At 38.7% G+C, this 12,475-nt stretch overlaps 1 protein-coding gene across 4 annotated transcripts in view; it reads left to right on the top strand.

Annotated features, from left to right (window-relative positions):
- dip2ca (disco-interacting protein 2 homolog Ca) overlaps nucleotides 1-12,475 on the top strand; it is a 594,426-nt gene that overhangs the window by 403,175 nt on the left and 178,776 nt on the right. For all 4 annotated transcript variants that reach the window (XM_041184372.1, XM_041184370.1, XM_041184371.1 and 1 more), the window contains exons 9-10: nucleotides 1,774-1,865; nucleotides 4,396-4,506. In XM_041184372.1, the coding sequence (XP_041040306.1) occupies nucleotides 1,774-1,865; nucleotides 4,396-4,506 (203 nt within the window). The remainder of the gene's footprint in view (nucleotides 1-1,773; nucleotides 1,866-4,395; nucleotides 4,507-12,475) is intronic.

The following is a 12,475-nucleotide window of genomic DNA, read 5'->3' as shown; positions in this document are numbered from 1 at the left end:
GGGCATGTTACACTGCTGACCCCACATCATTTACTGGTCAGGCAAAGCAGAGCTCCATCTGTTCGCAGAATCTACCAAACTCTCATTCCTCATGTTTAATGAAGACCCCAGCTGCAGTATGGCCTTCGATAGGCTACAAAAGAGATTTACTGGAAAACATCTGGGGATTGGCGACTATGATTATGTGGATAGACAAGAGAAGTTGATGGTGTTGTCCTTGGAGCAGTGAAGATTAAGAGGAGATTTGATAGAAATGTATAAAATCATGAAAGGTTTGGATAGAGCAAACAAAGAGAAACTGTTTCCAATGACTGAAAGGCTATTAAGGAGAAGGCAATGAGTAGTTAGGATTTGGAATGCTTTGCCTGATAGTATGGTGGATAGAAATTCAGTAATAACCTTCAAAAGGGGATTAGATAAATAATTGAAGGAGAAAAAAGTAGCAGGTTATAAGGAAAGAGTGGCACTAAAGATCCAGCACAGACTGAATGGTCTCTTTCACTGCCACACTATTCTATGATTCTGTGGCAGCCCTGTGAAATGCTTTGGGATGTTTTACTAAGTTAAAAGCACTATTTGAAAGCCTGTTCTTGTTGGAAGTCCTAATATAAGGAAGAAGAGCAACATTTTTTAATAGACTGATGACAAGCTCATGATCCAATATGCAAGCAGGGAGATGGAAGAAGGCAGGTAGAACCAGTCATCCATCACAACATCAGATATGTTTAACCCTGATGGAAGCTCTTTAAAGTGCACAGCCTAAACCCTCCAGGGCCACCAAATTCTCTCCACACTACAGCCAAACACTGATTTACTCCTTGCAAAAGGGAAACATAATGGAGCATTAAGTAGGATGGATAATTGAGGAGGAGAGGATTAGAGGAAATTCAGAGTTATGTTGGGTGCCAAGAAGAATTAAGTTTATTGGAGAGTCCCATCTTTTGGAACACACTGCGTAAACATGTGATTATGGATTTTGTAAAGGTTTTAAAAGGGACCTTGACAGGCTCCTGAGTGAAGAGGACACTTCTAGTTGTAGAGGGCAATTTGTTAGGTACAGTTAAGAGGAGTCATGTTCTTCTGGAGCTTTACTTGATTGTGTTGAAGAGTCGCAGAGGATTTTCAACAAGATTTGTTTTTCTTTTTCGCCTCCTATGAGATGGCATGGTTAATGAATGAGTCACTCGTTTATGTTGTCAGACTGTGTCTCGATGCGATCTGTATGTAGGACCTGATCATGATTTCTTTCCCTATCATGCAACATTATTTAAAGTGCAATTGGATAGGTATTTGAAAATGCATGGTATAAAAGGATAAGTGGAATAGTGATTAGGTTTGGAAGAGCTTGCTCCTACACAATGGGCCAAGTGGCCTGTCTCTGTGCCATGATTTCTATTTGGCAGATAAGACCTGCCATTAAATAAAATATGCTGTGTAGATTTAAGACAGTGTATATGCTTTTTAAGAGGACAAGGTATTTTCTGATAGTGGAAGGGCAATCTGCTTTTTCAGGTGTATAACTTTCAAATGTAAGAATGGGAAGTCCTGTTTCCTTTCTCTACTCTTATTGCACGGTCTGCTAGTGTTCATGCTTGGGTTTAGTGTTTTGAGTTTTTGATGTGGACTGCAAATGTACCTTCCGGTTTTCTATAGAGTGTAGCATTGATTTGGTCACTAAGTGTTAAATTGGCTTAAGAAACACAAAAGTACAAGGCTTATTTTTGGCTTTTCCTTTGAATAATCAAAATTATTGACGTTGCTTTTTATCAACAGGGAAGCTATGGACAAGGAGTATGAAAGTGGCCTACAATATCCTACATAAACTGGGCACAAAGCAAGAACCAATGGTCAGGCCTGGAGACAGGGTGAGCATGGGGCGCACACTGTTTTAGTGACTGGGAATTGAAATCGCCCTTTCAGTGTTGAATGTATCACTTTTCTAACTGTTTCAATTGTTTTGTGATTTTTATATTTTCTAAATCTATCCGTGGAATAAATTGCTGAAGTATTCAAGATCCTAAAGTGTGTAATAATGCCAGTATATTCAGCAAATTTTACAAGTGCACAAAGCCTTAAACTTAGAAGAGGGAAGTTCAAGAGTTGGATTAGGTTTAACAACTTCACACATGGGGTGGTGAGCGTATGGAGTGGAGTGCCCAGAGATACAGTGAGGGTTAATTGTATCTACAAATTCAAGGGTTAAACACCTGGCTAAAAATAAATTGATAGATAGACATAGATATGACTATTGTAATCTGAAGTTGCTTAATTTGATTATTTTTGAGGACTAAATTCTTACTTTGTTTGATTTTTATGTTGTTTCATTAAAATTGCTAAATGATGCTGTTATTCAGATTGGCTTCCAACAACTGCAGACAACCATTTTAGCCCCAGGACAACATTGTAGCAGTTCCTCAGAGCAACTGTCTCAGTCTTAGAAACAACTATTTTCGACTGCTTGATCAGTGATCTTCCCTCTATCGTAAGATCAGAAACAAGGTTGTTGATGATTGCCTATGGTATATAGGGGATTTCTGTGACAGGGTTGGTACCTCTGTGTCATTGCCAGCTGTACATTTTGGTTTTGAATGTGGGTAAGGCATGTCCGCAACTCTTGCTTATGCTTCCAAGGAGCTTTTAATGCATATGCCAGTGGGCATACCCTTGTACCTCGTCTCAGCTGACAAGCTAAACTAAGTGAGGCTGTCATCAGCTTCACTTGATATATTGAGACATTATTCCTCTAAGCCCATGAAGTCTGGAAGAAGCAGATGATCCTAACAAAAGGACAATGGCTCTGAAGGCATACACTAGCAAGATCTGTGACACATCAAGGAGACTCTCGTGATGAAGCAGGCTTGTGGCCAGTCACCTCAGAAAAGATTGGGACCTTAACGAGTATCATCCTTTACTTACCAATGAAACCTAGTCATACAATGCTGTTGCTTCCTGTTGAAGGGACTTTCATAACATTGCATCCAACCTTGGGCAAGAGGAGGGAATCTGAAGAAGTTGATAATTGCACAACATTCAGCTCCATCCCCAATTCAAGAGATAATGAGACAGTCCATACAAACATCCAGCAAGACTGAGACAACATCCAGGCTTAGAATGATAAGTAAAAGTAACATTCACTCTGCACAAGTGCCAGGCAATGACTGCCTCCAATTAGAGAGAGTCCAATCATCTCCCCATGACATTCATTGCATTATTAGCACCAAATTCTTCACCATCAACATCCTGGGAGTTACTGTTGGACAGGAACTCAACGGCATAACCACCATGATTATGAGAGCAGGTCAGAGGCTGGGTGTTCTGTGGTGATTGACTCACTTTCCGCCACTGCCCACAAGACTTCCCATTTTCAAGAGTGTGATGGAATACTCCTCTGCCTTGATGGCTGCAGCTGCAATAACACTGAAGAATCTTGACACTATGCAGGACAGAGCGATCCACTCAATCAGTTCATCGATGACCTTAAACACCTATTCCCTCTGTCACTGGCAGACTTTGGCTGCAGTGTGCATTTTCTATAGAATGCGCTGAAGCAACTCACCCAGCCTTCCTTGACAGCATTTCCGGAACTCTCAACCTCCAACATCCAGAAGGACAAGAGCAGCAGGTGCATGAGTACGCCAATACCTCAAACTTCCCTTCTCAAGTTTCACATTATCTCGACTTGAACATATATTGCTGCTTCTTCATTGCTGCTGGGTTAAAACCCTGGCACTCCCACCTAACAGCACTATGGGAGTATTTTCACCATGTGGACTGCAGCGGATCAAAAGGCACTTTTTCCAAGGGCAACCAGAGACATGCAATACATGTCAGCATTGCCATGATGCCAAATCCTGAGGATTAACACTTTGTAAAAGATAAGACATTAAATTGAAGCCCTATCTGCCCACTTGTATGGTTGCAGTGTACATGCACTAGATGGACTGCAGCAGTTCAAGAAGATGGCTCACTGTCGGCTTTCAAGGACCATTAGGAATGGGCAACAAATGCTGGCCTAGCCAGCAACGTCTACGTCCCATGAAAGAATATAAAAAAATAAATTCTTCAAACTATTTTTTTAAAAAAACAGGAGTTCTCTGATGTCTTGCCAACATTTACCTCTCAACCAGTACCATAGAAACAGATTATTTAGTCATTCATCACTTTCCAGTATTCCAACAGTGGCATACTCCAGAAGTATTTCAGCTGTGAATTTTTTGTAGCATCATGAGCATGTGAAAGTGGCTACATAAATGCACCCTTTTTTTGTTCTTTCTAAATTCACATTTAGTTAAGCACGTTCTAAATTACCTGGGGGAGACTAATAATTCACTTTTTTTCAATATTAGAACTTACAATTTTGCAGTATTTTAAGCTGTCTTTAATATTTACCTTTAGGTGGCACTTGTTTTTCCAAACAATGATCCTGCTGCTTTTATGGTTGCGTTCTATGGTTGTCTATTGGCCGAGGTAGTTCCTGTCCCTATTGAAGTGCCCCTTACAAGAAAGGTAAGACTTTTGTTTTATAAAACTCAGTAAGTCTGCTTTGGTCATAACCGTAGAAGTACAGATAAAAATCACCTTAAAATGTGCGGAAATTAATTATCCAAATCACTACTCACCAGTTGTAGGAAGTCACTGCCAGTCAATGATCTAATCTGACTCAGGTCATCTTTAACGTTATTATTGCCCCTATTCCAGTTATTAATTTCCCAGATGGACTAGTTTGTGAGCTGTAAAAACAGGAAGCGCAGCTTTGTCAACGTTTGTTAGGAGAAAAGAGTACTTAACATTTTGAGTGTAGATTATTTGTCACACTGGAAGTGGAAAATGAAACAACCCATTTAATGCAACTGAACAAAATAAAGGTAGGACGTGGCAGAGAGGTTGGTGGTGCATGGAGATAAAGATTTATCAGAGTATATGCAAAGAGATTCTGCTGAAAACCTAGAATGATGAAAAATGATAGAAGATGTATGAAAAGCAGTAAGTTATAAAAATGTTAAAATCAGGTGATTGGTTAATCAAGAAAGACTGTAAATGCAGGAAAACTACAATGAGAAAAGATGGTGCTGAAAATTAACAGCTTGCTGCTAGATGACAAAACAAGGAAAAGTAGGCCAACAGCCTGAGTTCACACTCCTTCCACTAGATCAAATAATGTTGGTATGTCTTATCCTTCTTTCTTTAGCCTTCCACTGTTTCCCTCTTTACATTATTTCCACGCTGCATCTATTGTGAATTGTTGCAGCTCTTTCTTGGACCTCTGACAAGTTTATTATCAATTCCAAAATTTAATTCTCTTAGTTCTGAGGATGTTTCTTTCCCCTCTGGTTAAAATTCAAGTGCATGATGAATAAGGCATTGTTACAGCCCCCTGCTGAAAAGTGAAAGTAACAAAACTTGAAGCAAAAAAGCTGCAGCTGCTGAAGTCTGAAGCAAAAGCATAAAATGCCTGAAACACTCAGTGACTCAGTCAGCATCTATGGAGATAACAGACAGATTAATGTCTCAAGCATAGATTCTTCATCAGACCCTTTGTGTGACCAGGGATTAGCACCTGAAAGATTAATTTGCCAGCTCTCTGCACAGCTCTGATGTGGATAAATTTGAATTTGGCAGAGGATGAGATGAATGTTTTGTGTACATTGATGATTGTTAGTTGGAAGTATGACTATACACCACTGCATCAAGTTAACATCTTTGGTGTCAACTTTACAGAATAGATTTGCCAGAGAAATATCCACATAATTTCACATTACCTTCTTAAATTATCCTTAATCTTTGCATTTCTTACAATGGTATTAGTTTTCTGACATAATTTAAAACACATAAAACATTATCCCTGTTTCAGATATTTTTACTGTATTTTTATAAACTCTGAAAATAACGCCACATATTTATTGTTACTTCTGTTTAATAAATGCTTGCCTGAAATTTCTTTGTTTGTATGTTACAACTGAAGTATATGTGAACAACAAGTTGGGAAAATGTTGTTTACATTTACTGTAGAACCATTAAAGATAACTTGAGTTGAAATGCGATAACATGCTCCAAATTATTACAAGCTTGTTTGCAGTAGTATGAGCAGAGGCATAAGTGATTAAACTATACGTAATGAACTAGCTGTGCACATGATAGAAATTAGCTTCTATAGAAATGAATAAAGGAGAATTCTGAATTTAGGAAAACTGTACTCTTCCAGCATGGGCTATACAGTTAAATGGAAGTAATTGCAGCCTAATGAATTTCTGCATACTTTAATGCTTAATATGTTGACCTATGGAGCTTCGGCTAATGCACCTTGAACTGAAGTTCTTCTTACTTCCTAATTTGTTTTTTATTGATAGATGCAACAGTAAAGCTATTGGTCCACATTTGCTCCAGAGCATAATTTGTTTCAAGCTATAAAACTTGGTCTTATGTTTGGGAGAAGCAGCCTGGTGTCCATTCTTACTGTGTAAGCCCAGTGAATGTTTGAAGGCTGCTCTACAATAGGTTGCACTACACCTGAGGTCTTACTAAACCTGTGCACTTTCTAGCAGGAATCACTGAGTATATACTTCTTCAGAGTCATGTTTGCTCCTCTTCGGGGGCTCTTGGACAACTTTTCTAATTTCTTGTATAATTTGAGGCCTTTGTGAACCTTCTTTTTCTGCACGGCATGAACTTGATTCTGTGATCAATAGGAGTAAGAGGATGCTTAAGGGTGGCTAAGGGAATTTGTATGTAAACTCAGTAGTGATTGGCAGAAATCTAGCAGAGTTTAGGGGGGGGCACCAAAGATGTTAATTTAGAGGGAGATCCAGGACCCCTATCTTGGAACCCTGAATTTTTTAAGGCTGCTCCATGCTGGAAGAATGTTGCATCTTAAAAAAAGTAGATGTAGTTTGAAACAAAACAGTGTCTCAGGCAAGATTTTTTTGGTTTGTAACAAGCACTAAAATAATTAGATTATGGGATGCTGCAATTTTAAATGCAAGTTTTAATTTTGTAGCTTCTTTTGGATCAGAGCTGCTATATTTCAAAACAACTTATTTATTCCATGAGCATTGTTTTTCATTCTAGGCAAACACTTGTGTTCTTGATTTCAGACAGTTTAGCTGAGGTGGATGACAGTAGTTAGCACTGGTTTACCCTTGCTGTGAAGTTGTAATATAACACCAACTGCAGTGCCAGGCTCTTGCTTTGTCGCATTATTACTGCATTTGGTTTCAGTTTGTGAAAAATTAAGCTCTCAAAACTAGAACGACTGATCTACAAAAGATTGGACCATAATTACGCACCATCTGTTTTCCACATATTGCTTGTGTCCCACTGGGACAGAAGTGTTATAAATAAATTATTAACTAATTTGATGTAAAATTATGTCTGGAAATTATTCCATTTTAAATGTAACAAAGTGCTTTTAACTGTCACTTAAAGTAATCGGAACTCCCAAGATCAGAACTTTTTTTTAAAAAATTACACAGCTGTGTACTTGCCAACTGTTTCCAAGCTCTCTCACCTTTGCACAATTTCATAGCTTCCCCCATTTCTTTGAAGATAGTGAAACTTACTGTTAATACTTTCCCCACCCAGCCTCTCTCAGCCTTCTGCCATTCTCCTGTCCTCAGACTATCTTGCTAACATATGTGTTCTCAGTGGAGGCATGCTCAATGTCTTCACAGTCCATGCATACACAACTCAGCATTGCTGTGTGATAGGTACAGATAAATGAGAGAGAATCCCTCACTGAGTGTATATTAAATAATGCATGTAAAGTTATCCCTATAATATGTGCACATACCATAAACAGTAATTGCATATATATTCAAGTACAATGAAACAAATTCCTGGACAGCTTGAGATTAATTATTTTATGTGTTGTAATTTTATATTAATCAGTTACTTCAGTACTAAAAAGGCAAAGGCAATTCGAAAAATGTGGAGATAAGCTTATAGGTGTTAGGTTGGAAAACTATATTAAAATATATGTTTGTAGACAAGCAATGACTGGCATTTATAGAAGAATTAACGCATAATTTGCAACAAATATACACTCATTTAAGGTACAAAAGCCTCAAGGGACAGGTGAAACTATAATGGGGACTGAGGAAATAGTAGAGATATTAACCAAATACTTTGTGTATCTGTCTTCATGGCAGAAGACGCAAAAACAATCCAGAAGAAACAGGAAGCCCAGGGCCTAGCGAGAATGAGGAACTTCAAGAAATGAGAGTTGAGAAACTAATGGGACCAAGTGCCGACAAATCCCCTGGAGCTGTCAACCCTGCGTTCTAGGGTTTTAAAAGAGATAGCTGTAGGGATAATGAATGCATTGGTTTTGATCTTCCATAACTCCTTAAATTCAAGAACAGTTATGAGGAACTGGAAAGTAACAGACATAACCTTGCTATTTAAGAAAGGAGGAAGAGAGAATATGACAAACTTATGGGCCAGTCAGCCTAACATCAGTTGTAGGCAGAATGCTAGAATCTGTTATTAGGGATGTTGTAACAGGGCATTTAGAAAATTGTAGTATGATTAAGCAGAGTCAACCTCGATTTAGTAAAGGGAAATTGTGTTTGACAGATTCTTTTTCTGTAGCTTTTTGAACATGTGGCTAGTAAGATGGACAACTGGATGTAGTGTATTTGGATTTTCAAAAAACATTCACACAAAACTAAGACACATAAGATTGGGCATAATGTATTAGCTTGGATTGAGGATTGGTTGATGTACAGATAACAAACAATAGGAATAAATGGGACAATTTTAGATTGGCCGGCTATAACTAGCAGGATACCACAAAGATCAGTACTTGGGCCTCAGCTATTTGAAATTTATATTAATGACTTGGATGAGGGCGACTGACTGTAATGTGTCCAAGTTTGTTGTAGGTGGTGAGGAAGGTGCAAAAACAAAGGCAGAGTGATGTTGGCAGGTTGGATTACTGGGCAAGAACCTGGCTGACGAAATATGATTGAAATGTGAGGTTACCCATTTTGGTCAGAAAAATAAAAAGGCAGAATATTTTTTTGAATGAAAAGAGGCTGGGAAATTGATGTTCAGAGAAACCTGGCTGGCCTTGTATGTGAATCTCAGAAAGTTAACATTCAGGTACAGCAAGCAATTAGGAAGGCAATGGTATGTTAGCTTTTGTTTAAAAAAAGGACTGGAATCTAAGAGTAAAGAGGCCTTACTATAATTATAAAGGGCATTGGTGAAGCCACACCTGGAGTACTCTGTGCAGTTTTGGTCTCCTTACTAAAGGAAGAACATACTTGTCCTGGAGGGAGTGCAATGCAGGTTCAATAGACTGGTTCCTGGGATGAAGGGATTATCTCCTGAGGAGAGATGAAGTATACTGGGCATATTTTAGAAGTTTAGAAGAATGAGGTGATCTAATGGAAACATATAAAATTCTTAAGGGACTTGCAAGGGTAGATTCTGAGAAGATGTTTCCTTTGGGATCTAGAACATGGGTTCACAGTCTCTGAGTAAGGAGTTGGCCATTTAGGACCGATATAAAGAGAAATTTCTTGACTGAAAGGGTTATGAATCTTTGGAATTCTGTACCTGAGAAAGTTGAGGATGCTCAGTTGTTGAGTATATTCAAAAAAGAGGTTGATAAGATTTTTGGATGCTAAGGAAATTAAGGGATATGGAGCTAGCAAGGGGAGGTAGAATTGAGGTAGAAGATCAGCCATGATCTCATTTAATGGTGGAGCAGGCTTGAAATGGTCAACTCCAGCTCCTATAACTTATGTCTTAATGATGTGCAAAGCAACAGCCAAATTTCATTGGGAGCACTGTGTTTAATTCTGCTCACCACTCCATTAAAAAAAAGTAACATGTATGCATTGGAAAGGGTTCAGTGAAGAGCATATGGCCGAATCCCATTTATAAAACAGGAGAATCTCAAGATTTACATTCTATAAGTAAGATGGTTTGTGGAGGGAGAAAGAGGAAATAACTACATCAAGGGTATATTAAATAGTATTAAAGGTAAAAAGAGAATAGTAAATGGAAATGGAAAAATTAACACTGGAAGACATGACATTTGAAACAAAGAAATGCCAAATTAAAACCGATATTAGGAACATTTTGTTCAGTGTGATAATTACTTCCTTGCAGAGTAGTAAAGTTGGAGACATTTATTTGAAACACAATAAATGCGAAAAGAGTTAGGCTTGTGGAAAAAGCATTTTTCATTCTTGACTGTTCTTAGGTTCTTGCACAGATGGAGGAGAAGAGAACTAAAAGACAAGATTATAAGCTGAGGAAGCCACAAACTAACCTTAATTTGTGGAATAACTTCTTAAAAACTAGATGATTTATGGAATTTGTTCCCACTTGGAGAAAAGGCTGTCACTCGCTGATTCAGGGGAAGGGTAATGAGAGTTAGGTTCAAGGTAGAAAAAAATGAAAAATTAATTCTTGATTAAGATCTGGATGACCGAACAATCTGGATTGGTTGAATGGCATTTTATAATTTCAATATTCATATGTTGTTTTCTTCTATAACAATGTAATAACCTCTGCTAGGTAGCAAAGAACCTTGCACGAATTTAAAACTGCACTCATTTGCTTTTGTGCCCAAATAGAGCTTGTTAGATTTGATGTATAATTTATTTTTGATAATGCATATTCAAATTTGTAGAATCTTACAATACAGACACAGGCTATCTGGCTTTCAAGTCTTTTCTCCACAAGAATACCCAGTCTAATCCCAGTTCCCTCCTTGTTCCCCATAGCTTGTCGTATTCCATTTTCAACTGATTACTGAATCTAAACTTTTATTTTTTAGCAAGTATCTAATTTCCTTTTTTAACCACAAAGATTAATTAATCTTGACTCTGTTGGTGGGGGGTAAGGAGAGAGAAGAGGATATGTGGGGATGCTGAGTAAGGGGAGGAGACACCTTGAAAGCCCATTAGGGAAATAGAGACATTAGGCACATTGGGGTATGGGGGTGTGGGTAGAGCATAACGGGCAAAAACAAATTTGCCCGTTTTACACTTTGCCCGACTTTCTTTTCCATTGAAGCCTTTACCACTTGGGAGAGCAGTCAAATATGTAACTTCCTTCTCCCTGTCATGAAAACAGGCAGTGAATGCAGACTTTTAAGTCCTCATTAACCAGGTGGACAAATATTTTGGATCCTAAGCACTATACCATGGATATCAAATTGATTGGATATCTATCTACCGTAGCGTTATCTCACACAGAATACAAATGATGACTGAATCGCTGCAAGCAGAGTATCATGATCAACTAAATAACTACTCATAATGCTGCTGAGCCACCTTGTCACCCTTAGCTCTGTTACAAGCTATCAACTCGCTTGTTAATAGCATGAAAGCAAATAACCTGTGATGGTGTCTTTAACACATCTACTTGCTTATAGCAAGAGCACATAGGTACTAAACATGGTAAAATACTAACAAACCTCAAAGAAAATTTGGGACTCAGTCATCATAATCGAGAACATTTATTTCCTTTAATTAATGCAATCCCGTTTGGTCAGATGCAGAGATGACCTTTGGTCCCTAACTCTGTAATCCAAAGCAAATAGATGCAGGTGGGGTAGTGCTTTTGTGAAATAGTCCACAAGGCCACTCGAACATTAAGTTACTTCCTGGTCATGCTGGGAGTTCAACTTTCTCAGTTGGCTGGGATGCAGGGACTGTAGGATTTTCAAATAGTTTTTTTATTAGTAGTGAAGTGAAAAAATCTGTACCAGTTAAAATCCATGCTAGGCTATGTTTATTTTAAGTATAAGTGTTCCCTGAGCTCACTGCTGCAACTGCCCTTTTCTAACCTTCCTGCTTCCATCTCTGGAGCATTCATACTTTTTCTCTGTCCCTGCTTTCCCCTCCTCCTGGTATCACTTTCCCAATTTTTCCATGTCCCCTTATCAGTTCCAAGATCCTCACACCCATGATCTTTGTTCCCAATACATTAAGACTACAATCTCCTCACCACCCCCCAGATTCCAACATTATACCAATGCATACTCTGACATATTGTCCCAAACCGAAGAATACTTATACCATGACCCAAACATCCACACAAGACCACCTTGTCGTATCTTACCACTTTGCTCCTACTATTCCCACACCCCATGACACCTCCCGCATTCCTATATCTTGCAACTCCCCCCAGTGATTTTGCATTCCAGCACCACCTTTCACAATAGGGGAGATGGTGGTGTAGTGAAAATGTCACTGGACTAGGGACCCAGAGGCCAGGCTATAATGCTCTGGGGACTTGGGTTCATATCCCACCACAGCAACTGGTGGAATTTGAATTCAATTAATAAGTCTGGAAGATAAACCTAGTCTCACTCATGGTGACCATGACAGCTATTATCGATTGTTGTAAAAATCCATCAGCCTCACTAATGCCCTTTAGAGAAGCAAATCTCCAGACCCATAGCATTGTGGTTGACTCTTGACTGCTCTCTGCAATGGCCTATCATGTCACTCAGTTC

The sequence above is a fragment of the Carcharodon carcharias genome, chromosome 3 (assembly GCF_017639515.1).
Source record: "Carcharodon carcharias isolate sCarCar2 chromosome 3, sCarCar2.pri, whole genome shotgun sequence".
NCBI lineage: Eukaryota > Metazoa > Chordata > Chondrichthyes > Lamniformes > Lamnidae > Carcharodon > Carcharodon carcharias.
Note: the sequence above shows the minus strand (reverse complement) of the source record. Positions and strands in the feature narration are given on the sequence as shown.